The following is a 22,194-nucleotide window of genomic DNA, read 5'->3' on the forward strand; positions in this document are numbered from 1 at the left end:
AAAAAAGTCGTGATCCAAAAGCCAAATTTCGTGACTTTTTCTTGACTTTCATGGCCGTTTTCTGATTGCTTGACTTTTTCATGACTTTCGTGACCGATAGACACCCTGCTAACAATAAAGTAAGAAATTTCCTTACGCTCGTAATAATTTATTTTTAAATATGGATTGATAAAATCATGGTTTCAATAGTCCGAACGATCCACATTGCTCCGATAAGGGGCTCACGGTGCCATGTTTAATAGTTCACAATTTTCTCAACAATGTAAAATAAACCGATGGTTTCAATCTTTACAAACGGGAAGAAAGAAAGAAAGAAAGAAAGGAAATAAGTATGCCATCAAAATCTATTTTACCTGAAACATCCTGTACTTTACAAATATTGAAAATGGTAACACCCATTCATTCCTTGTTATCTGCTTTATATGAATTTTAAGTTCGTTAACAAATTTTCAAATTACGTGTTCTGTTTCTTTCTCTAATATTGAACACAACCTTTTGCATGCACAAGTCAGGTTGGTTTGCCAATGTGTGAAACCAGAAAAAAAAAATAATAATAATGATAAATTAACAGTTTACCTTGTGAAAGTTGTGAAAATGATGCATTATGGCGAAGAGATTCGTGTGAATTGCGTCTTGTTTTTGAAGCCCCTTTATCCACTGTTCCATTCGCTGTTGCGTTTATGATATCATCATCAGTTGCTATGACTTTGGAGTAGTCCAAACCTTCTTGCAGCCTTAGAATGGCAACCGCCAAATACATGTCTAATGCTTTACTGTTTAACAAAAGAGATATTATTATTATTATTATTATTATTATTATTATTATTATTATTATTATTATTATTATACAGTTAATATTTATTACCTAAAGACACGTAAACAAAGTACAGTAGACTCCCAAGTACCCGGCCTAATGTAGCGGAAGAGAAGGCCGGATAACAAAAAAGCCGGACAGGCCGGAGTTCTATGAACTCATTTCTTTGCGTAATTTCTCCTCCATAGTCACTACAACTTTTTTTTTTTTTTCGTTTATCACTCATTTTCAAATCTACACTGTAGTACACTTAAAAAAAATTAAGCATACCCAAAGAACAAATTACGAATACAGTACTGTACAGTTATGATCAGGAACAGTGACAAGCGTACTGTATTGAGATAGGTTACACACTGACGAAACAATGAACAAGGAGCAGAACGCTGCTCTTTTCCTGTCACAACTTGTATTTTGCACACGAAACGTAGGAGGATCGTAGCAGACGCACGCTTCTAATGCTTTGGCACTGTTGCCAATGCAACGCCTTGCCTTCCTCATTTAATTAGGATAAAAAGAAAACTAGGCCGGATAGTCGCAAGCCAGATACTCGGGAGTCTACTGTAGTGAAATTTCATTGGCTCGTCTTCAGACAAAACAAGACTTCCAAACAAAGGGAAAAAAAATATTACAATAATGCACACAGCATACACTCGCGTTACTGATATTTGCTTAACAATGCTGAAGGTTCATCACCACAGAAAGAAGCTTGACCAAAGTCAACGTAATCAAGGAAGTGGGTACAAGCTTTCCTACATTTTTATCTCACCTTCTTAGACCCCTCTAAGGTGTCGTTGGGGTCCAAGATTTGGAGACGGGGAGAGAGAGAGATCCAATACTACAAGCAACTAACGTCTATGTGGTATTGAACGGGTATAATTCTGTACCCAAAAAGACGATAAGTAACTGTAAAATACCAGTACTTCCACCTATATTGTCAGAAAAAACTATAGAACTAGAATGTTTTTATGAGAAAGAGTACAGACAAAGTGTAAGATCAAATGTTCATGCTAAATCAATCATTTCCATGTTAAACAAGTATAGTTTTATTCAGAAAATGTACAAAGGTATGTTGAGTCAAAGTTTTAAGGGATTTGGACCCGATGAACCCCTCCGTGGGTAGGTCCCTGAGTGCACCTAAAAATAATATGAGTTTATTAGCTAGTTGATATCTTAAACTTGCAAGACTATTTCATAGATTTCTCTACGTTACTTTTATTTCAAGTTTGTAAGTTTTTATGCAAGTTTGTAAGTTTGAAGATATATGCTCCTAAGGATATTCAATGATTAACGTAAGAAGAAATACAAACATGCAAAATTCTCAGTCTGTTACTATTAGAAGAAGACTGGTTAATCTTTGAAACACAGTGAAAGACAGATTAACAAATGTCTATCGTAAGGGAATAGGGAATGAGTATTGAAAATACCACATGATGTTTAAACAATACAGCTCTTGGCCCTTCTGATTAATAAAAATCGCGGACAATGCGATTAATGAGAAGGGTACAAAAATAGGCAAGAAGCACAAAAATAGGTACACATCTATAGATACAAATTTTTGAAACTTCAACATTATATTGGACGGGAGAAAGTGGTGTTAAGTCATATTGGGAAGACAGAACGATGAAAAACATGAAATGAAAGATAAAAAAGAAAGAAAAAGAAAAAGGTAGATACAAAAACCAGATCTAGATAAGTAAACCTGTTAACAGCAAACGTACAGTAAGTCAGAGTTTCATGGTAGATTTCAATAGATGACAAAGCTCTAGTGATAAGGAAACAGCTTAAAAAAAAAAAAAAAAAAAAAAAAAAAAAAAAAAAAAAAAAAAAGTTATATCAGTCAGATAAAGAATATGACTTACACCCCTAACTTCCATCCGTCCATATGTAAAACAACACTAAGAAATACTTACTGCATAACATTAAAATACATCAAGAGATCATTTCTGTCGCATTCTCGCCAGTCTCCTTTGTAGCCCATGAGAAGAATATTGGGTTTGAGCTTTCCTATTCCTGAAGCCTGAAGCAACGCTTTTGCTCCGTCTTCAAAATTCGTTTCATCAACGACGCTGTAGAAAGCTTTCACCTTGTGACTGCGAAGCCAACTTGTCGCTTTACTTTGAAGTGTACTGCGGATTCGTTGTGGAATAGGGCCCTGCAAATCATACAAACTTTTATAGATTATTGTTTATTATTATATTATTATTGATTTGGGACAACCCAATTTACAATACTACTACTACTACCAATAATAATAATAATAATTAATAATAATAATAATAATAATAATAATAATAATAATAATACCATTATGCATAGAAATCTTCAAATGGAAAAGATTTTTTAAACTATATATATCTCTGTTATATTCATCATGTTTCTAAACAACGCCGGCAATGTTTGGGAGACGATTCCTGACACCAAGATAAGATAAAAGTATAGACCAACCTAGGTGCAGAAATCAGTCATTTCGGAGTTATAGGCTGCCGAAAACATGAAAAAAATGAACTTTAAAGGTCCATCGCTCTAATACTATATATAGGACCTACTGTAGTCGCGTCGAGACTTCACTTAGGAACTAGTATGTGCCCTAACCAAATATCTATGTTCCAGAATCCTGAGTTACTTTCAGAACCCAATTTTTACAAAGATACTTGGTGGGTACTTCAAATTATATGCCCGTAGCCAAACTCCCTCTATAAAAATTGTTGCGTGAGTATCGCAGGATTCTGAAACATAGATATTTGGGTAGGGCACATACTAGTTTCTAACTGAAGTCTTGATCCGACTACAGTAGATCCTATAGTATTGGAGCTATGGACCTTTAAAAGTTCATTTTTTCATGTTTTCGGCAGCCTGTAACTGTGAAAGGAAGCATTTCTCGACCCAGGTTGGTCTATACTTTTTGTCATATCTTGGTGTCAGGAATCACCTCTCAAAACGTTGTCGGTGTTCCAGTATCCCAGACTGAGCGTACGAAAATAGAAGTAATCTTGATTACATCATTATCTACTAAAGCACCAAGCTTTCGAGCTATAATGGCTCAAGGACAGGATGTAGAAGAATTAACGGTGCCGAGTTAAATCGCCATCTTAGTTTTTTTTATTCCATTGATTTATATGAAAAATTATTTTTCTGTTTTCTTTAAAATTAACTCGAATTTTATAGTTTGGTTTTACTAATTTCTTCTTTAAATTTGTTTAAACCAGGGTGGATTGATTTAAATCAGTCTGATTTAAATCACGATTTAAATCAAGATTTAAATCACTTGATTTTTTTAATAAAAATCGTTGATTTAAATCAAATTCCGAAATAAAATAATTTAAAATGAAAATAAGTAAAATTCCGTTTCTGTTCTGTTATTTCGGTTACAGAAGTTAATAATCATAATACAATGAGACTCAAATGTACAGTAGTATGTACAACATAGTATGAAAACAAGTATCATGCACAAGATGATTAGGGAAAATCCGGTTTTGAACGGGTAACGGAGCAATGCTGCTTTCTTCTCTTCGTAACAATGGGTTTGGGTTTTTAAATCGTTAACTATTCCAATGGGGAAATCACCATCGACATTTAGTGTTATGCTAGTCGACAAAGCGTTACCCCCCACAGCGAACGCTGCCTAAGTGGCTATACGGTAATTTTAGTTTCACCAAAGTTGTAAATCATACTATGAGCCAGTCAGGGTTTCCAGGTCTTTTCTTTTCATTTCCCGCGCCAGAAGTGGTAGACGTGGATTCGATTCTAGGCAGGAGGTTATGTGGTTAGGGTCCCACGTTGAGCTGTAGTTCACGTCTGATGTAGCCTCACTGATATAGTCGAAAGAGACGAAGCAAGAGGCATTTTTTAAAGATATCCTCTGTATTGAAAACAAATATTAGACCCCAATTAATAAATTCCATTTACACTACTTTATACTTTACTAGCTATGCAAGTGCCTTTGGAGAATGGGGTTCCGGATTCGAATCCTGTGGGAAATCATGGAAAAGTTTCAGCGCATAAAGGTAGTTTAGATTCCACCTTGAACTGTAGGTTTACATCTTGTATAACTTCGGTGCTGAATGGACCGCTAAATTCCAAGCCACCAAGTATAAAATTTACATCATGATATTTTTAACCAATTCTCTGGTTTAATCTTTTATTTTTTTTCCTTTCATGATTTTGGCTTCTTCTGAAATTCCTACTCTCTACCAATTTTAGCACCTTATTTTCAGTTTCAGAACAAAGTTGATAAAACACGAGCAGTTACAGTTAAAATAAATAAATAAAATAAAATAAACATATCTTTCCCAGGAATATTTCTAAGCTGCATGGAAAGAAATGTCTGGAAACTGAAACATTATGTGTTTTACAAAACTAAGTTTCGAAATAATTTCGCAACGTAGTTTTTCGGTCATTTCAAAGACTGGAAAGAGAATAAGATGTATTGAATCCCAATTTAAAATTATGGTCTTTGCTGTTTAAAACATTTTCGATATACCTAAGTACCAAACTATTAGAGGTGGCATTTTCCGCCTTTCTACTGTGCACACATCTATGGCTTAGACCATCTAAGGGCAATTGTTCCATCATCCACCCCATAAAATAACGCATAGGCGACCCTGGCCCTTTCGGACTGTTGCGCCTTAAGGTTTGGTATATATTAGGTATATTGGAAGTTGGCACAACTTTAACAATGTATTTATTATTATTATTATTATTATCATTATTATTCATAGTGAACATCAATTTGGCTCGATGTAGCTCTACTTAACAGTATTAAATGAAATCATAAAATAAGAATATTCTTACCTTCTTCATTCTGAGAATTCCGTTCCATTCCCTCCCAGTCTGGAACAAATATCGCAGCCACTTCTCTCCACATTTTTAAGTCATGATTCATGTAGTTCGGATCTCTTAAATCATATAGGCATGGCCTATTTTGTATTTCGATTATAAACGCCTCTGTGTTAAACACACTAACCATGACTGGATATGTACACAGGACACGTTTTCAAACACAACTGAAAATTTCTCTTTGTGATTACACTTGTGGTTATCTGTTTGGGGGTGGAGTTCGAGCTTTTGAGATAGAGGCTCAAATTCAAGTTATTTCGTTGTTTCATCTTTTGCCTAAAGCCAGATATTTTGCTTATAGATTACCATGGCATCAGCTAACTGTCAATCAAGTGTGTCACGAGAAATCACCCTATTGTGTTACATAGATTTTTCTGTGATTAGCTAATTTTTCGGAATTTCCTTCTATTTTTGTGAATTTTCTTTTGTTATACACACACATACTTTATAATAGCAGAGTTCCATTCTCTGCACAAAGCGTCTTCCAAGCAGCTGTTTCTTGCTACAATCCCTCTTGCCTGGCAACACGTCTTTCCTTTCTGTCCTTCCTTTTGAAATCTTTTAAACAGCAGGCGGTCTATTGTTCCGACCTGCACCAAATTCGCTCGAGCCGACGTTTTTTTCAGCGATTTTATTGCTTTCGCGTTCATGTTTAGCCGCTCAGATTTAAATACATGGTCAGCGTATTTCAAGCATACGCAGGATTAATAAATGCGCTTTGCGATCGCTTCAAATAGCCGGGGACTTAAGACGGAAATTCTTTCGCGTGCGCGTTTGCTTGTTTGTTCCCAGATAATAGGGCGTATTTAGAGGGGTCCTATCCACTCTCCGATTTTTTTTTTAAGATTTATAACTAGAGACCGGATGTTTAGGCACTAAAAACCTAGAAAATAGGCAGGCAAATAGGCACTAAAAATTTAAAAAATAGGCAATAAAATAGGCACTAAAATGTAGCTCGAAATAATGAAGATAAATACTCAATACCATTAAAAATAGATTCAAGTCATAAATAATGCTCAAAGAATATAGAAACATACTTCATTGTCAATATCTTCTTTTATTGCATATATAAAAACGAAGCCTGCTATACATTTCACATATACTGGGTGAACCAGGAAGATGTGCACATACTTCGGGAGGTGATTCGTGACATCAAAAGAATACAAAAAGTCCTCTTGCATGTTGTGGAATTCCGCGTCGTATACGAGTGACAGGGGGGCTAACTTGGAATCGAAAATCGAATCCTGACAATTGGAGCGAGACATAAAAGTGTGTACATACTTTGGGAGGTGATTCGTGACATTCAAAAGGACTTTTTGTCTTCTTTTCATGTCACGAATCACCTCCCAACGTATGTGCACATCTATCGGTTCCAGTGCAATTGTCAATATTCGATTTTCGATTCCAAGTTGGCATCATTATCACTTGCACACGACACGGAATTCGACAAACTACAAGAGAACTTTTTGTCTTCTTTTGATATTAATCACCTCGGAAGTATGTGCACATCTTTGAAGTTCACCCTGTGTATATATTGTAACGTACCACGTGCTTGTGTTTACAAACACCTAATATACGTATATATGTATGTATTATTTATGTTATATAAATTATATATTTTCCCAATGAAGGCTTATTTTGAAGAAAATGCATAGAATAGGCAACATTAGGCACTAAAGCAAATATTTAGGCAGTAAAGGTCGAAGTAGGCAAAATAGGCAAAATAAAATTGGCTTTAATCGAAACTATAACCCCCTATACAAACTTTAAAACGTTATTTTTGATCATATCTTTAATATTAAAGAATAGGCATTTTGCCTAACATCCGGTCTCTATTTATAACTTTAGGCGAAATTTATGCATTTCGTGCCTTAAGCTATTTCCATTTTTTTTTAAAAAATATGCCCCCTACCAAACTAACTTCATATCAGTAACTTTTGTGAAAAAAGTGACATTTTGATAAACGCTGCTATACTTTTTCCTTAATGCTTAATATTTAAATTATATTACCTATCTTTATTCTATTAAAAATCGAATCTTCATTGCTCGATTAAAAAAGTACCAATAAACCTTTTTACTTCGTTTTATTTATTTATTTATTTATTTATTTATTTTTTTTTCAAAATTGAAGGCATTGTAGAACATGTTACATATGCTTTCACGCCTTTCTGCGTCGAGACATAGTATGTGATGACATCATAAATTTAAAAAGATATTTTTTGTTATGCCTATTATTCTTATTTTTTGGCGGGTTTACATTTTGCATTCAAAAAACTGAAATTTTACACAGTCGTTCAGTGCACCCCTTAGTATTTTTCAGATGTTTTCAGATCTCTGCTTGAAAACAGGGGGGGTCTAGAGGGGAAAATGAAAAAAAAATTAACAAAATAGCTTTCTCCGGTATTCAGATGGAGTCATATGAATGGTACCGTTTGAAAGGCTGTTCTATTCTGAAGAGAAGGACGTACGAACCATGATCCTAGGATAAATAGGGATGTTTCAGAAAACTGTTACCTGAGATCCTGTTTTATACGGGAATCTAGGGTATTTTGAAGATATTATTTTTCGCGGGCTTACTTTTGCACCTAGAAGATTGAAATTTTGCACAATCATTCAATGCACCCCTTAGTATTTTTCAGTGTTTCAGATCTCTACCTTAAAACAGGGAGTTGGTCCAGAGGGGTAAAAAGTAGAAAAGGATCTTTTTAACAGAAAATTCCTTTTTTCGTGTGATTTTTCCGCCCCAGATACACGATGGAGACATTTGAATGGTACGATTAAAAATCTTTTTTATTCTGAAGAGAATAATGTACAAATCACGACCGTAGGATAAATAGGGATGTCTAAGGAAATTTTTATATTACATGCGGGTTATCTGGGGCATTGTGGGGATGTTCTTAGCTCATTGTTAAATATTTTCCCCACCCTTACTATTCAAGATAGCTTGAAATTTTATACACACATTTAATTATACACACACCCTTAGTATTTCCCAGTTGATTTTGAGATATGTGCGTTAACACAAGGGAGTCCAGAGGGGATCAAAATTTGAAAAAAAAAAATCAGAAAGATCCCATTTTCTCTCAAAATTTCCCGCTTCAGGGACATGATAGAGAAATGTGAATGTTACCGTTTCAAAGGCTGTTCTATTCTGAAGAGAATGAGGTATGAACCATGATCCTAGGATAAAATAGGGATGATGATGTAGCTGCTTATCCATAATTTTCCTTCTAAAAAAGCCCAAATTTAAAAGTGTTAAGAAACATTGTTTGGGATTAACAGAGGTTAACAATTCGGGATTAATTGAAAATTCAACCCTAATACTTTCACTTAAATGGCATAATTAGCATTCAATATTAATTCCTAATGCTTTTTCTTCAGTTCGCCACTTGTAATTTACGAGAAGAAAGATTTGATTTAAATCAAAAAAATCGATTTAAATCAAAAAAATCAACAAAAATGATTTTTTTTAAAAAAATCATGATTTTTTTCCACCCTGGTTTAAACGCATCATACTTCGTGAAAATTAAATTTTGCTTTATGTAATTTTAATAATCTAATTTAACTCATGTCATGCTAAATTTAATTATGAATATTAAATTTAATTATATTATGTTGCATTCATTATATATACTCAACACCATTAAAAAATAAAAGATGCATAATAACTCGTTCCTTAAGAGCCTGACGTACTAAACATAATACAAAATTTACCATTTTTCTTTTGCTTGTTTTTTACAAGTGAAAGGAGATAATGAAATGCAACTTACACAATCATATACTGTATAATGTTATTCTACAACAGAAAATATGAACATGAAAAAAATTCAGTGTTGATAGGTTAAGGCAGCGACTAGAGGAATGAACATAACTACATTTGATTACGTATGGTAATGTTTTGGTTTCCTGTAAACAAGTTTTTAAATAATATTTGTATTTAGTTTGTAATAAACAAGATAGTTTTAACATACAGTTATTAAAATTCAATAATAACGTTATTGAAAAGTAGTTCACAGGATACCAAAAAAACATGACACGTATCAAATACAGTTGAGTTCGTTCCTCTAGTCGCTGCCTTAACTTAGATTTTGGGAAAATGTTATTCTGGGAACACTGTAATTTCTATGGATGGTAACACTAAAAATTCTTCAGGTTCATATTTTCTGTTGTAGAATAACATTATTTATGATTGCAGAAAGTTGCATTTCATTATCTCCTTTCACTTATGAAAAACCAGCAGAAGAAAAATGGTAAATTTTGTATTATTTTAGTATGTCAGGCTCTTAATATTTTACCTCTGAGACATCTAATTACACTGGAAATCTTTAAATCAACGTTTCCTTATGCCTCCACGTATGAGGAAAGAAACTCGTGCAAATGTTCTTAACATACTGAATAAAATTTTCATTACAGAGAATAAAGTTTTAAAAAATATCGAATCAAGTCTAAAGCCATCGCAATTTTCATTTATGTTGTAAAAGATACATATTCTAATCTGTAGGTAACAATCTAGGAAATGAATTATGAAAATATTTCAGGGAGATTCAAGTCAATTTTACACAATATTGTATTACTCAGGACTTTCAAAAATATTAGAATGACAATATTTCTGAATATTGTGCACTTTGGATATAAAAGCAAATTCATTCTATTTTCACGAATTTTATAGTTGCAATACCAGTACATTACTTGCCTTAAACAGAGTTACCACATAACCTTCGAAAATAATAATATTCAATGTTTAACCAGTTGACGATGATATTAAATATTTAGTTGAACGTTCCATGTAGCTTAAAGGACACTGATAACAAATGTAATTCAATAATGAAAGAATATGCTCAGGCCTCCTGGCTACGTCAGACTTGGACTTAGAACTTAACGTGGAATCCGAATCATATGATCTCCCACAAGACCCTGAGCCAAAGGCGTGTACGGTAACCATATAGCCACGCGGAAACTCTTGTTAATATGGAATTAATGGACAGAAAATGTCCGGTAAAATACTCGTATAACATAGTGCACAGTTGCTAGGCTAAGTGTAATAATAATAATAATAATAATAATAATAATAATAATAATAATAATAATAATAATAATAATAATAATAATAATAATAATAATAATAATAATAATAATAATAATAAGAAGAAGAAGAAGAAGAAGAAGAAGAAGAAGAAGAAGAATAGTAGCAGCAGGTTGGAGGAGGAGGATCAAGCACGAGGTTTTGGAATACGTGAAAAAAAAAAAAAAAAACCGTCGTAAGTCTTGATTAAAATATTAAGAACTTTATATACTGTCTATTATTACTTCTTTGATAAATCCACATAATTAGTGTGCATTTTTATTTAGTAACTTGTAAGTTAAAAATTATTCAAAGTAGTGGGCCCATCGAACCACCTCCTTGGACTTCCATGTGACATTTTGTACAAGTACATTTCCTGAAGTCAGATTTTTGTTTCGTTTGTATTTAGAAAGGATTGCGTTCTTATGTTGGGAAACAGTATATCAGCCACAAGTTCTGAATGCTTATTCTATATTCATTTCTTGTTAAATGGCATTATGTGAGTTATAGTATGTTATACTGTGGGTTCGAGGAGCCCCCCCCCCTCCCTTGGACCTACTTGAGACAAAAAAAATTCTTGGACTTTTTAGGGTTAAATGAAATGAAATCTTTCAGATTAACGTTCCACGATTATATCCTTTAGGCTAAGGGAGGCGGACGATTAAGGCAAATGAACGATAATGGAAGATTTTGTGAAATGAAATGAAAGTGTGGGAGGAAACGAGAGTATTCCGAGAAGATTCACGGGCACGATGTTGTCCACCACAAACTTACTTGGCCGGGGATGAAACCACGGACCGCGTGCACCAAAGGTAAGCGCTCTACCAGGGCCAATGTGACCCCCCCAGCCCCCGAAAAGAATACAAGCTATGGTAGAAGTTCAAATGACAGACTTCTAATAGATGGTTATATATGTTAATGTGATTTGAAACGTCAAAAGTATGATAGATTCTATGAATACATGAAAAGGCCTATGCTAAATAATTATTCTAGTTTTTGTTTTAATAGACAATAAAAAAAATAGATTGTGCACACAATTCTTTTATTTTGAACAGAATTAAAGAAATTAAAATAGTGAAATAGGGAAAATTCTGCATAAAGGAAGCAAGCAAGAAAGAAAAAGAAAAAAAACGAGAAAAGAAAAAGGACAGAAAGAAAAAATAAAATGAAAGAAAAGAACAAAAAGAAAAAAAAACACTAACACTATACTATCCATATTGCGAATACATATGATCTAGAATCGAATCAGGGAAATATTCTCGAGAAATGAGCGCCGTATCACTGAATCACCATACTCTCCATTTTGCAAAACCTTAAAATAAATGTAGACTCAAAGAATTGGTCTTACGTTAAGTTCACACATTCACTTTACATCAAAAGTCAGACAGTGTAACATGCTGTATATGGTTAATTATGAAACACTTAACACTATTCTCAAAAACACTTTATAATTTGATATTTAATGACTACAAAACGGAAATAGATTTAGTTCTCACCTGCAGAATGTGTCCACAGATCATCAACGACAGATTCTTACTCATTAAGTAGGCAAAGTCTATAAGAGGTGGACGGGAACTAGGAATGCCACTAAGGACTAGGATTTGTGGCCGATAGTTCTTCACGTGGTCCTCTACATTGTTCAACTGTTGAACAGAGACTAAAGCATTCTTATACGTTTGAGCCTGAGTTGTGGAGCCCCAATTTACATCTGAAATAAATAAATAAATAAATAAATAAATAAATAAAAATATGTTCTTTTAAATATTTATATGCACATAACATTAGGTACTTTTATATACCTAGCGGCGACTAGTAATGTTTATAAGGATATATAGATATAGATATGAGTGGTCCAAAACGGTGGAAACACCCAAATAAAATCCAAACCATTCAAAATTGTGAAAAAATGATAACAGACAAGGGGGAAAAATCTTTTGAGACATATGGCATCTCGGCTGCCATTTTGAAATGGCGAGTTTTTTTTTTTTAATATATATATATATATATATATATATATATATATATATTATATATATTATATATATATTATATATATATATATATATATATTATATATATTATATATATATATATATATATATATATATAAAATGGGAACCCTATCGTGTGATACATCAAATTGGACCAAAATTTTTCCAGCAATCCAGTGGTGAAATATTTTTGGCTCTACGACCAACCCTTGGAAAATTGTAACCGATTTCCTGCACTTACTCGGAGATAACACATCTTAATTTAAGTAAAAGTCATAGTTCACCAACGGAAGAACTGAAATATCATGAGTAGATTCCTACAGAAACTGATTATATGAATTTACAATAACAGTAATCGAAGCTTTATGATCAGGTCATCATAGGATCTGAGGAATATGTTGCTTGTCTCAAGCGTACAGAGATGAAGGAATTTTTCTTCCGTTCTACACTCTTTATTAACCCAACTTGTAGAAGCTACATTAAGCAGCCAAAGATTAAACTATACAAACAAGTAAATCGTAGAGTACTCACGTAGAAGGGGAAGTAGTGAAGACATGGCTAAGAACAAAATTATCTAGTGGAATCTACGATCACGTATTATAAAGCTTATTAACATAGGAAAGAAGTATTAACAACAGATATATAAAAATTAGCTGTAGGAGTGATTTCCTACCTAGAGTCACTCTTGTCTAGAATAAGTTCAAGTCATGATGAATGCTAGCAGTTAGGGTGACTAGATTCATAAATTAAAAAGACACTGGGTAAAGTGGCGTACTTTCACAATCTATTTAAATATAGCCATTGTTACGTAGTTAGTTTTTCCACTGAGGAAGTCTAGATGGGACACACGGCAAACTGATGTAATTTGACAATCCACCTAGGTATAAAGGGTGGTAAGAAACTATTTGAACAAACTTCGGGAGCTGATTCATGACACCGAAACAAGCAAGAAAAGTCTTCTGGAACTTTGGTCAGTGAGGGATAGTTTTGGCGATATAAGGTGCCGAAAGCGTGGGAAAAATGAACTTCAGAGGGCTGTAATTCAAAAACAACGCAACGTAGAGAGTGCGATTTAGAACATGACACTCGAAGTCATACCTGCTCGATTGAAAAATGTATGCTTCAAACCTCCGCAAAATGTGTGTGAGGGTTTCTCCAAAGGAACGTAGGGATCTCCTATAACCTGGCAAGTAATCTCTACGTGTCAGGAATCAGCTCCCGAAGTTTATTCAAATAGTTTCTTAACCAACCTGTAGACATTGTTATGTCGTTAGTCTTACCACTAAGGAAGAAGTCTCTACCTTTTTAATATAACCAGAATATTGAAATATGGAGTTTCCTATTGAGCCATGTGTTCGTAAAATACGGAACTATTTTACAAAATTTTGAAATCTGTACTATCTGTTGCAAGTGTTGATTGATAATTACCACAATACGTACTTTCGTAATGCATATGATAAAAGCAGTGGGGTTAGAGGCACAAACCGAATTAAAGGTTAATATTTGAATACCGATTATTACAACGCAACTTGTTACTCATTAGGTAGGTAAGAAGTTGCACATAGCACGATTTATAAACATACTTCTGTTTCTTTGTAGAAAGAAGTAACACAATAAATTAATCTCCCTGACGCAGAAAAGGCCATCAATCGCACAAATATTAAAACTGAAATTTTAAGAAACATAGGATCTGGCAAAAAGACCTCCCTATTTGAAGATGGCATTGTGTGAATTGTTGAGATACGGCGCAGCGGAAGGAGGAGTATGGATAGATAGCGGTATAATGCTATTTTCAGTAGTCGCAATAATGTAGACCGGTGAGCATCATGTGTTTGTAATGGAGGAGTATATTCATAATGGTGGTTCTGTGATTACTACTCAGCGAGCATTTCGCATTCGGTTTGGACTTGGCCGACATTATTCTGTTCCGGTCAAATTTGGGTAATCAAACTTTACAGCAACAGATCCTGCACTGGCTGAACTGCTTAACTGCTGAATGCTTTGGGGATTACTGGATAGACGCTCTCACACGCGCCACATTTTCCGGCGTTGTTACAGTCCGAGTCGGCCAGGCGACTTTTTTTTTTTTTTTTTTTTTTCCTCAGTTCACAACTTGTTGCTCCAAAATTTGATATCCCAGGTCTTTTTTTCCGGACTCTATATTAACAAATTAACTACGAAAATTATTATTTAATCGTATCTAACACCTAAAGTAGTTCCATTCATCTCATATGACCAGATGATACAAGATATAATGAAGAAGTATGATAACATCTAACAGGCTTTAAGAGCTACCTAGCACTTTTCATACTGACCTGGTTTCCTATAAATCACCACCAAATAGAGTGCCAAAACGACTACAAAGGTAAGTAACGCTGTCCACCAGCTGATAAGAAACATCACAGCTACACACAATGCAGAACCTAGAAGACTCAGCCACATGTTGTAATACTGTAAAATAAAAAGGAAAGATTGTTTAGTCTGAGAGGAGTTTTCATTCTTTAAAAAATTTTCAAACCTTTAAAATGGGAGAAATTCGAGCTTATATTAACTGAAATACTAGGAAGTTTTGCTATGTGGATTTTTTTTAATAGCTAATTTTTATTGTAAGTAGATATTGCATTTATAAGAAAGCTAATCAACAGTTTAATCATTTACTTCCTTATACTTCAAAGAACACAGGTGTGCTCCATATATTTGTTATAAATGCAATTACCTTCCTCTTCTTCTTTTTAACTTTTACTGTCTAAACTAGCAGTGGGCACAAAAACAATTTTTTTTTTTCGGATTTTAGAGTAACCGAAACCAGCTCTTGAAAGCATTTTAAAAAAACGTTTTTTGAAAAATTCAGATTTTTAATAAAAAGTAGTTTCGGTCAGAAACCGAACCAGTTTTTTTTAATGTCGGTTTCTCGGTTTTTCTACAAATCGGTTTTGCCCAATCTTAGTCCAAACCCCAACTTTGATGACCCATTATCAAGTTCGACCAGCTCTTCCATGATATCCGATTTAGTAAAGATCACATGAATTTTATCTATCGTGTACGATATATTATCCTTTGTGATTGATTTTTTTAATAGAAAAAATTAAATGAAGGACGAAGCTTTTACTTGTATGATAAAACTGAAAAGATTACTGCAGTTTTCCTAGATCTGACCAAAGCATTCGATACGATATCATAGAAAATACTCTTAAACAAGCTTGAAAGTTTGTGGAATATGGGATGTATATTGTTATCTTGGTTTAAAAGTTACTTAAAAAACAGGCTTACTCTCAAATTAATTTTATGTATGTAAAGCAAAGAGTTCCACAAGGAACTATATTGGGTTAAACGTTGCTCTTACATTTATATAAATGATTCATGTAATTTAAAAAGTAGACTGACATTTATTGCAAAATATACAATCATTTGCTGACGACACCTCACTTATATGCACTGATAAAACATGGACAGAGGTATTCATGAAATCAGAATGAGAATTGAACAAGAGGAAACAACTGCATATTAGTTAACATTAAGTACTGAAAAGACGAGGTGTAGAGTATATAGCATTTTCACGAATTTTAACAGATTAATCAGAAAATATTACACTAAAATTGGATTATTGTCAAAATATTGAAAATTGTAGTTGTAATTCTCTTATTGGTGAAAATGAAGTAAAAGGTTCAGGTATAATTACTGATAAGCATTTAAAACGCACTCCTCATATTAACCATATTAGTACAATTTTGAAAAATGATCATAAAATTTTGTCCAGTTAAATATTATTAACATAAAAATATTACGTATAGTATACAGGATGTTTCAAAACAACATCGATAATGTTTGGGAAGTGATTCCTGATACCAAGATAAGACAAAAAATATAAACCAACCTGGGTGCATAAATGCTTCCTTTCAAAGTTATAGGCTGCCGAAAACATGAAAAATTGAACTTTAAAGGTTCATAGCTCCAATATTGTGGAACCTACCGTAGTCCGGACAAGAGTTCACTTAGGAAATAGTATGTTCCTCGTCCAAATATCCAATTTTCACAATCCTGCGGTACTTCCGCAAAAATTTTTATAGAGGCAGTTAGTGAGTACTTCAAATTATATGCCCGTTGCCAAACCCCCCTCTATAAAAATTGTTGTGAAAATACCTCAGGATTCTGAAACATGGATTTTTGGATAGGACATATATTTTCTGCGTGAAGTCTTGACTCGACTATGGTAGGTCCCATAGTTTTGGAGCTATGTACCTTTAAAGTTCATTTTTTCATGTACCGGTAGCGTATAACTCCGAAGGGAAGCATTTGTGTACTCAAATTGATCTATAGTTTTTGTCTTATCTTGGTGTCAGGAATCACCTCCCAAATGTTGTCAGTGTTGTTTTGAAATACTCTGTACTCTTATAAATAGTATACTTATATATACCCACCGTCCTTTCTATGCATAAAAGCGTAAAACCATTCGCACAGAAAGCAACTGCATTAGTCACTTAGACACTAAATGCCACAAATTTGTTGCTGTTGATGTTTATACGTAACTAAAAGTACACTACACATAACTTAACCCTCTTACCTTAAATGTAGGTCTCCAGCCCACTGGTTTCGCCAACGAGGCATGGAATGTACTGAAGTTTACAAGAGCATAAGCCGCCAAAAAGAAATTTGAAATCAACGGAGCAATTGCATTCAGCTCACCTGTAATGAAAGAAAAAATGATCCAGCAATAAGTCAGATTTTTTTCAATGCAAAATGTTTAATGGTTTAATAAGAAATAGGATACTCAAGGTGAACGTCGCTAATAATTACATATTGTTTTCTATCTTTAGGACAGTTAAAAATCGCATGGAAAGTTAATTCAAAGTTTTGCATAAAAATTCGCGCAATTGCAACACTACTTTTTACAAGTTTTAAAAATATTGAAATGAAGACAAACCTCATAGAAGTAATAGTAATATCAGAACCGCAACTGGAGTGAAGTGGAAAGGTCACATGTTCCAGCAGGTGTTAGATTCGGAAGAGTTGCCGAAACAAAGGATGTAACTTAGGGAGGTGAAACATTCGTGAAATTGTAATTTTCTCTCACACATTTTAAAAAGTATCGTTTATCCATTCAATAGCAAATACCCTCATATGTTACTGTTTCTCCTCCTGTACCTCCCACACAGAATTCCTTTGAATTCGAACGTCTCGTATGGACATCTTAGTAAAGCATCCCAGCTCTGTTTCCTTTCCATTTTAGACCAAAAATCATAAAATGCTAAAACACGTACCGTCTAATTAAATATATATTTATTTCTTAATGGTACTTTACGTCACAAATCATATGCACTGTCCACATTTCCCCACATTTCCAGTTTTTAGCGTAAGAAGTTTGGCCTAGGCATTGAACAGTCAGTCAGTCGGACTAATACTTATATATATATATATATATATATATATATATATATATATATATATATATATATATATATATAATTATTATACTTCCTACTTTCATTGATATGAAAATCAAAGTTCATACCAATCCATGTATCAATAAAACAGGATGTTTGATGTCAAAGCACGCAAGGTAAAGTGAATCTTTTATTTTTTTAAAAAGTATGTTTTTCAATAATATTGTACATATTTTCTTAACCCAAGGTTCATAATTGGCTTTGATATCTGTGATGTTTTCGACAGGGTTGCTTTCAAGATTGACAAAGCTGCAACTAGTTGGCTAACTTATATTGCGAGTATTAAAACCAATCTCAATGAATAAGCATGAAAAGTATTCAAGGGTTTACTCTGGTTGTATCGCGAAAACCCTGCACAGTTTTGACAGTTCTTGATGTATTTTTCACAAAGTTTGGTCACTTATACGTAAATCTCACTTCCTATGAAGATACCTTCCATTCTTAGATGAAAGATAGAATAAAATTAAATTCTTTTCCTTCTTTTTCTCTTGAATGAAAATATTTAGAACACAAGTGAAACGAGATTCTTCGGACGAAACTTGTGAACTGAACCATTTTCAAGAAATAAATCAATGTTGCCAATTTTCATCAAATACGCTTGTTCAAGTTTTCTTTAGTCGTCATGAGTGACATAAACCATTTATTTAATCTTGCAAATACTACTTTAAATTTTCTGTATATCGTTTATACACGCCTTGTAGATTATCGGTATAACTACTCACCAATAAGAATGAATGCCAAAGCGATGAAAAATGTTAGAACATATCCTCGCACAGGTTCGTTGTTTTTGCCGTATCCTTTGGCAAACCACCCAATATAAGGATACAACTGATCTCTGCATAACGCTTGGAATACTTTAGGAGCAGACACCAAACTTGCAAGGGCTGAAGATAACGTAGCAGCGAAGCATCCAGCGTATATCAAAGGTCCCCACGCTGAAACAAGTTCCATCACCTGAAACAAGATAGAACTCAAAATTGGAACTAGTTTACTGTTGATAATTATAATGATTAAGTTTCAACCTAAACTTGAATTATTGTCCCTTTCAGCCTAAATAAATCAATATTTTCGATTTAAATTGATAGCAGCGGATACTGGACTGTGAAGTTCTAATACTTGATCGTGAATGACATTTCTAAGTAGAAAAGAATTATGTAAAGTATCACAGCATCAAGCAATGTCTTGTTATTTTAAATCTGACTGCTGCTTTTATTTGATTTAAACTACTAGTTAAGCAAAACAATATGTTTATTCTAAAAATTATTAACGTGTAGCACTTTCGCCAACTATTCACTTTGGCTTCATCAGATACCAGATAGTATCTGATGAAACCAAAGTGGATATGATAGTTGGTGAAACTATTACACGTTAATAACTTTTACAATAAACATATTGTTGTGCTCAGCGAGTAGTTTCAATTGGATTTAAGTCTATAAAAATTAAAGCTTGTACAATGGAAAACATTACTACTTTTAGTGATATTCAAACCAAAAAATAAATAAATAAATAAATAAATATAAATAAATAAAAATAAATAAATAAATAAATAAAAATAAATAAATAAAAATAAATAAATAAATAAAAATAAATAAATAAATAAAAATAAATAAATAAAAATAAATAAATAAATAAAAATAAATAAATAAATAAAAATAAATAAATAAATAAATAAAAATAAAACTCTTAAAGACGTCATTTTATGTGCAACAATTATTAGTGAAATGCTCATCAAATTGACACATGAGTTATTGAAGAGGGTATTCTATTTTCAGTATAGGACTCCTGGCTATAATAGGGCTAAAGGTTGTACTGAATCTTTCTAAATTTTCAGAGGAAAAGAAGGGTTACATAATACAATCAGAGAAATATCTTCAAATGTCATGATGAACAGGAACAAAGAAACAGAAAGAGTACAAGAAAAGAAAGAAAAAAGAAAGAGACAAAGAAATAACAGAAAAAGAAAGAAATGAAAGAAAAAGAAAAGAAAAAACTTGATTACAGAACATTATGCATGTTTCATATTTGGTCATTATTTTTAGATGAATGATAAAACATTAAAAGAAAGATAACTAATTTTCATTGTTTTCATTCATAAAATTGTATAACTTTTGGTTATCTGTGTGGTTAGTATTTAATACCTTTTCTATACATACAGTTTAATACAGGAGATCCGAACCACTACCAGCAATCCGAGTGTCAGCCTCTCCGTCACGAAAGCAATAAGAAAAAAGTTGAAATCTTAATCAATATCACAATTTCCTTTTCCAAGCCCTATTCAAGATGATTATTACAGCAACGAATGTCAGAAGATTTGAGTACACAATATGTTCAACAACTATATTTTATTTTGGTTCTGTGTCTTTAACAATAATATTTAAAAAAAATCACTTGCTTAAAAAAAAATTGTGTCAACAAATTTAAACTCACTTTACACCAAATTTAAACAAAGAAAATAGTGGTGGTGTCACATGTACACCACATCAAGGAGTTTGGTTTATTTGGCGTGGTTATTTTTCAATATTGATGGTAGATTTCTACCATTTTCAGTTTCAGTAGCGATTAGAGTGAATACAGAATATATTCTTGGGACGCTTAACTAACTGCAGGAAATCGCTTCTCGTTATCTATTACCGTTTTCACTGTACAGCAATGAATATTAAAACCGGAAGTGTTTGATTTCTGGTACTTCTGGTTTGAATATAGGGTTAAGAGAGAAGGGAGAGGGTTAAGAGAGTACCTATTCTTAGAATGCTAAATCAACTTTTTAAAAAGCTATTCTTGTTATCTTTTATCGTTTTTGTTCTATGTAGATCAATTCTGAAACCGGAAGATATAGTGGATTTCCATCACTTCCGGTTTTAGTAAGGAGATAATGATTGAGATAAAATTTATTCTTATGACGCTTAATCGATTGCAAAAATCCGCTTCTCGATATCCACGACCGTTTCTGCTTTATAGTGATCAATGTTAAAACCGATAATTATTGATATGGTTCGTTTGAATATCACCTCCATCAAGCAGCTCATAGCTGATTGATTTCTGCTACTTCGGTTTGAATATCATTTCCACCAAGGAGCTCATAGCTGATTGATTTCTGCTACTTCGGTTTGAATATCGCCTTCATCAAGGAGCTCATAGCTGATTAATTTCTGCTACTTCGGTTTGAATATCACTTCTAACAAGGAACTCATTCCTAACTTTTGACTAAATCCAAGCCAAAATTGATGGGGATTTTCAAGCAATTCGATTGTTTTCTTCCAAACGAATACACGGACAGATAGAGTAAATATATAAAGGTTTGGTAAATCAAACCTCTTGAAAAGAATTACCTGGAAACTATAATGTAGCCCCCACTCACAGGGCCTCCCAGTACAATTTCTGTAAGTGCCATTCCCAAGTTCAGCAACTATACCACTAGCTTGTCGGACAACAGTAGCACCAGCGATCACACTGAATCCTAAGTATGAAATCGTAGTTATCACAATAGCTAAAAGTGTCCCTTTTGGAATAGCGCTTTGTGGATCCTGAAAAAGTACAATAGGAGATTAGACGTTGTTTCTCTTGAATAATAAAAATTACATCATAAAAACAGAACAATGCAACATGGTTGCAACAAGTAAATAGTTAATAAATTAGGAGCTTTTAAATTGAAAGAGTGAAACGGGTGGAAGATGCACATTGTGTTAGTGTAAATATTGTTTTTAAATAATTGGTTTGCGAAACTATTTTTCGATTCATATGTTTAAATGTGGATCTGCAATCAACAGTTTTCTATACACAGTATCATACCGTTAAATTTTTAATGCAAGACAATTGAAGCCAATGGCAAAATAAACACTGAAGATAAGACCGATACTTTCCTGTTTTCCCCAGATTGAAATTTCTTTATCTTCAGCCGGTCATGATTATCAAAGAGGTTACAAACTTGTCTTGAAAGATACCAGATAATATGCAGCTATATGGTTTGGTTTTACAGGAAATCTTAAGCACATAGTCAATTTATATAAAGGCTGTATTGTTTAATATAAAGACACAAAAAATACTGCAAAA

The 22,194-nt window shown here is 33.2% G+C and overlaps 1 protein-coding gene across 3 annotated transcripts in view; it reads right to left on the reverse strand.

Annotated features, from left to right (window-relative positions):
* Nucleotides 1–22,194, reverse strand: part of Ncc69 (sodium chloride cotransporter 69) — a 268,620-nt gene that overhangs the window by 45,604 nt on the left and 200,822 nt on the right. For all 3 annotated transcript variants that reach the window (XM_081733467.1, XM_081733465.1, XM_081733466.1), the window contains exons 7-13: nt 21,474–21,668; nt 18,867–19,098; nt 17,265–17,386; nt 15,019–15,154; nt 12,209–12,420; nt 2,725–2,966; nt 577–773 (exon numbers count right to left, since the gene is read on the reverse strand). In XM_081733467.1, coding sequence (XP_081589593.1) covers nt 577–773; nt 2,725–2,966; nt 12,209–12,420; nt 15,019–15,154; nt 17,265–17,386; nt 18,867–19,098; nt 21,474–21,668 — 1,336 coding nt within the window. The remainder of the gene's footprint in view (nt 1–576; nt 774–2,724; nt 2,967–12,208; nt 12,421–15,018; nt 15,155–17,264; nt 17,387–18,866; nt 19,099–21,473; nt 21,669–22,194) is intronic.

The sequence above is a fragment of the Thermobia domestica genome, chromosome 12 (genome assembly GCF_964235325.1).
Source record: "Thermobia domestica chromosome 12, izTheDome1.hap1.1, whole genome shotgun sequence".
In the NCBI taxonomy this organism is placed as follows: Eukaryota; Metazoa; Arthropoda; class Insecta; order Zygentoma; family Lepismatidae; genus Thermobia; species Thermobia domestica.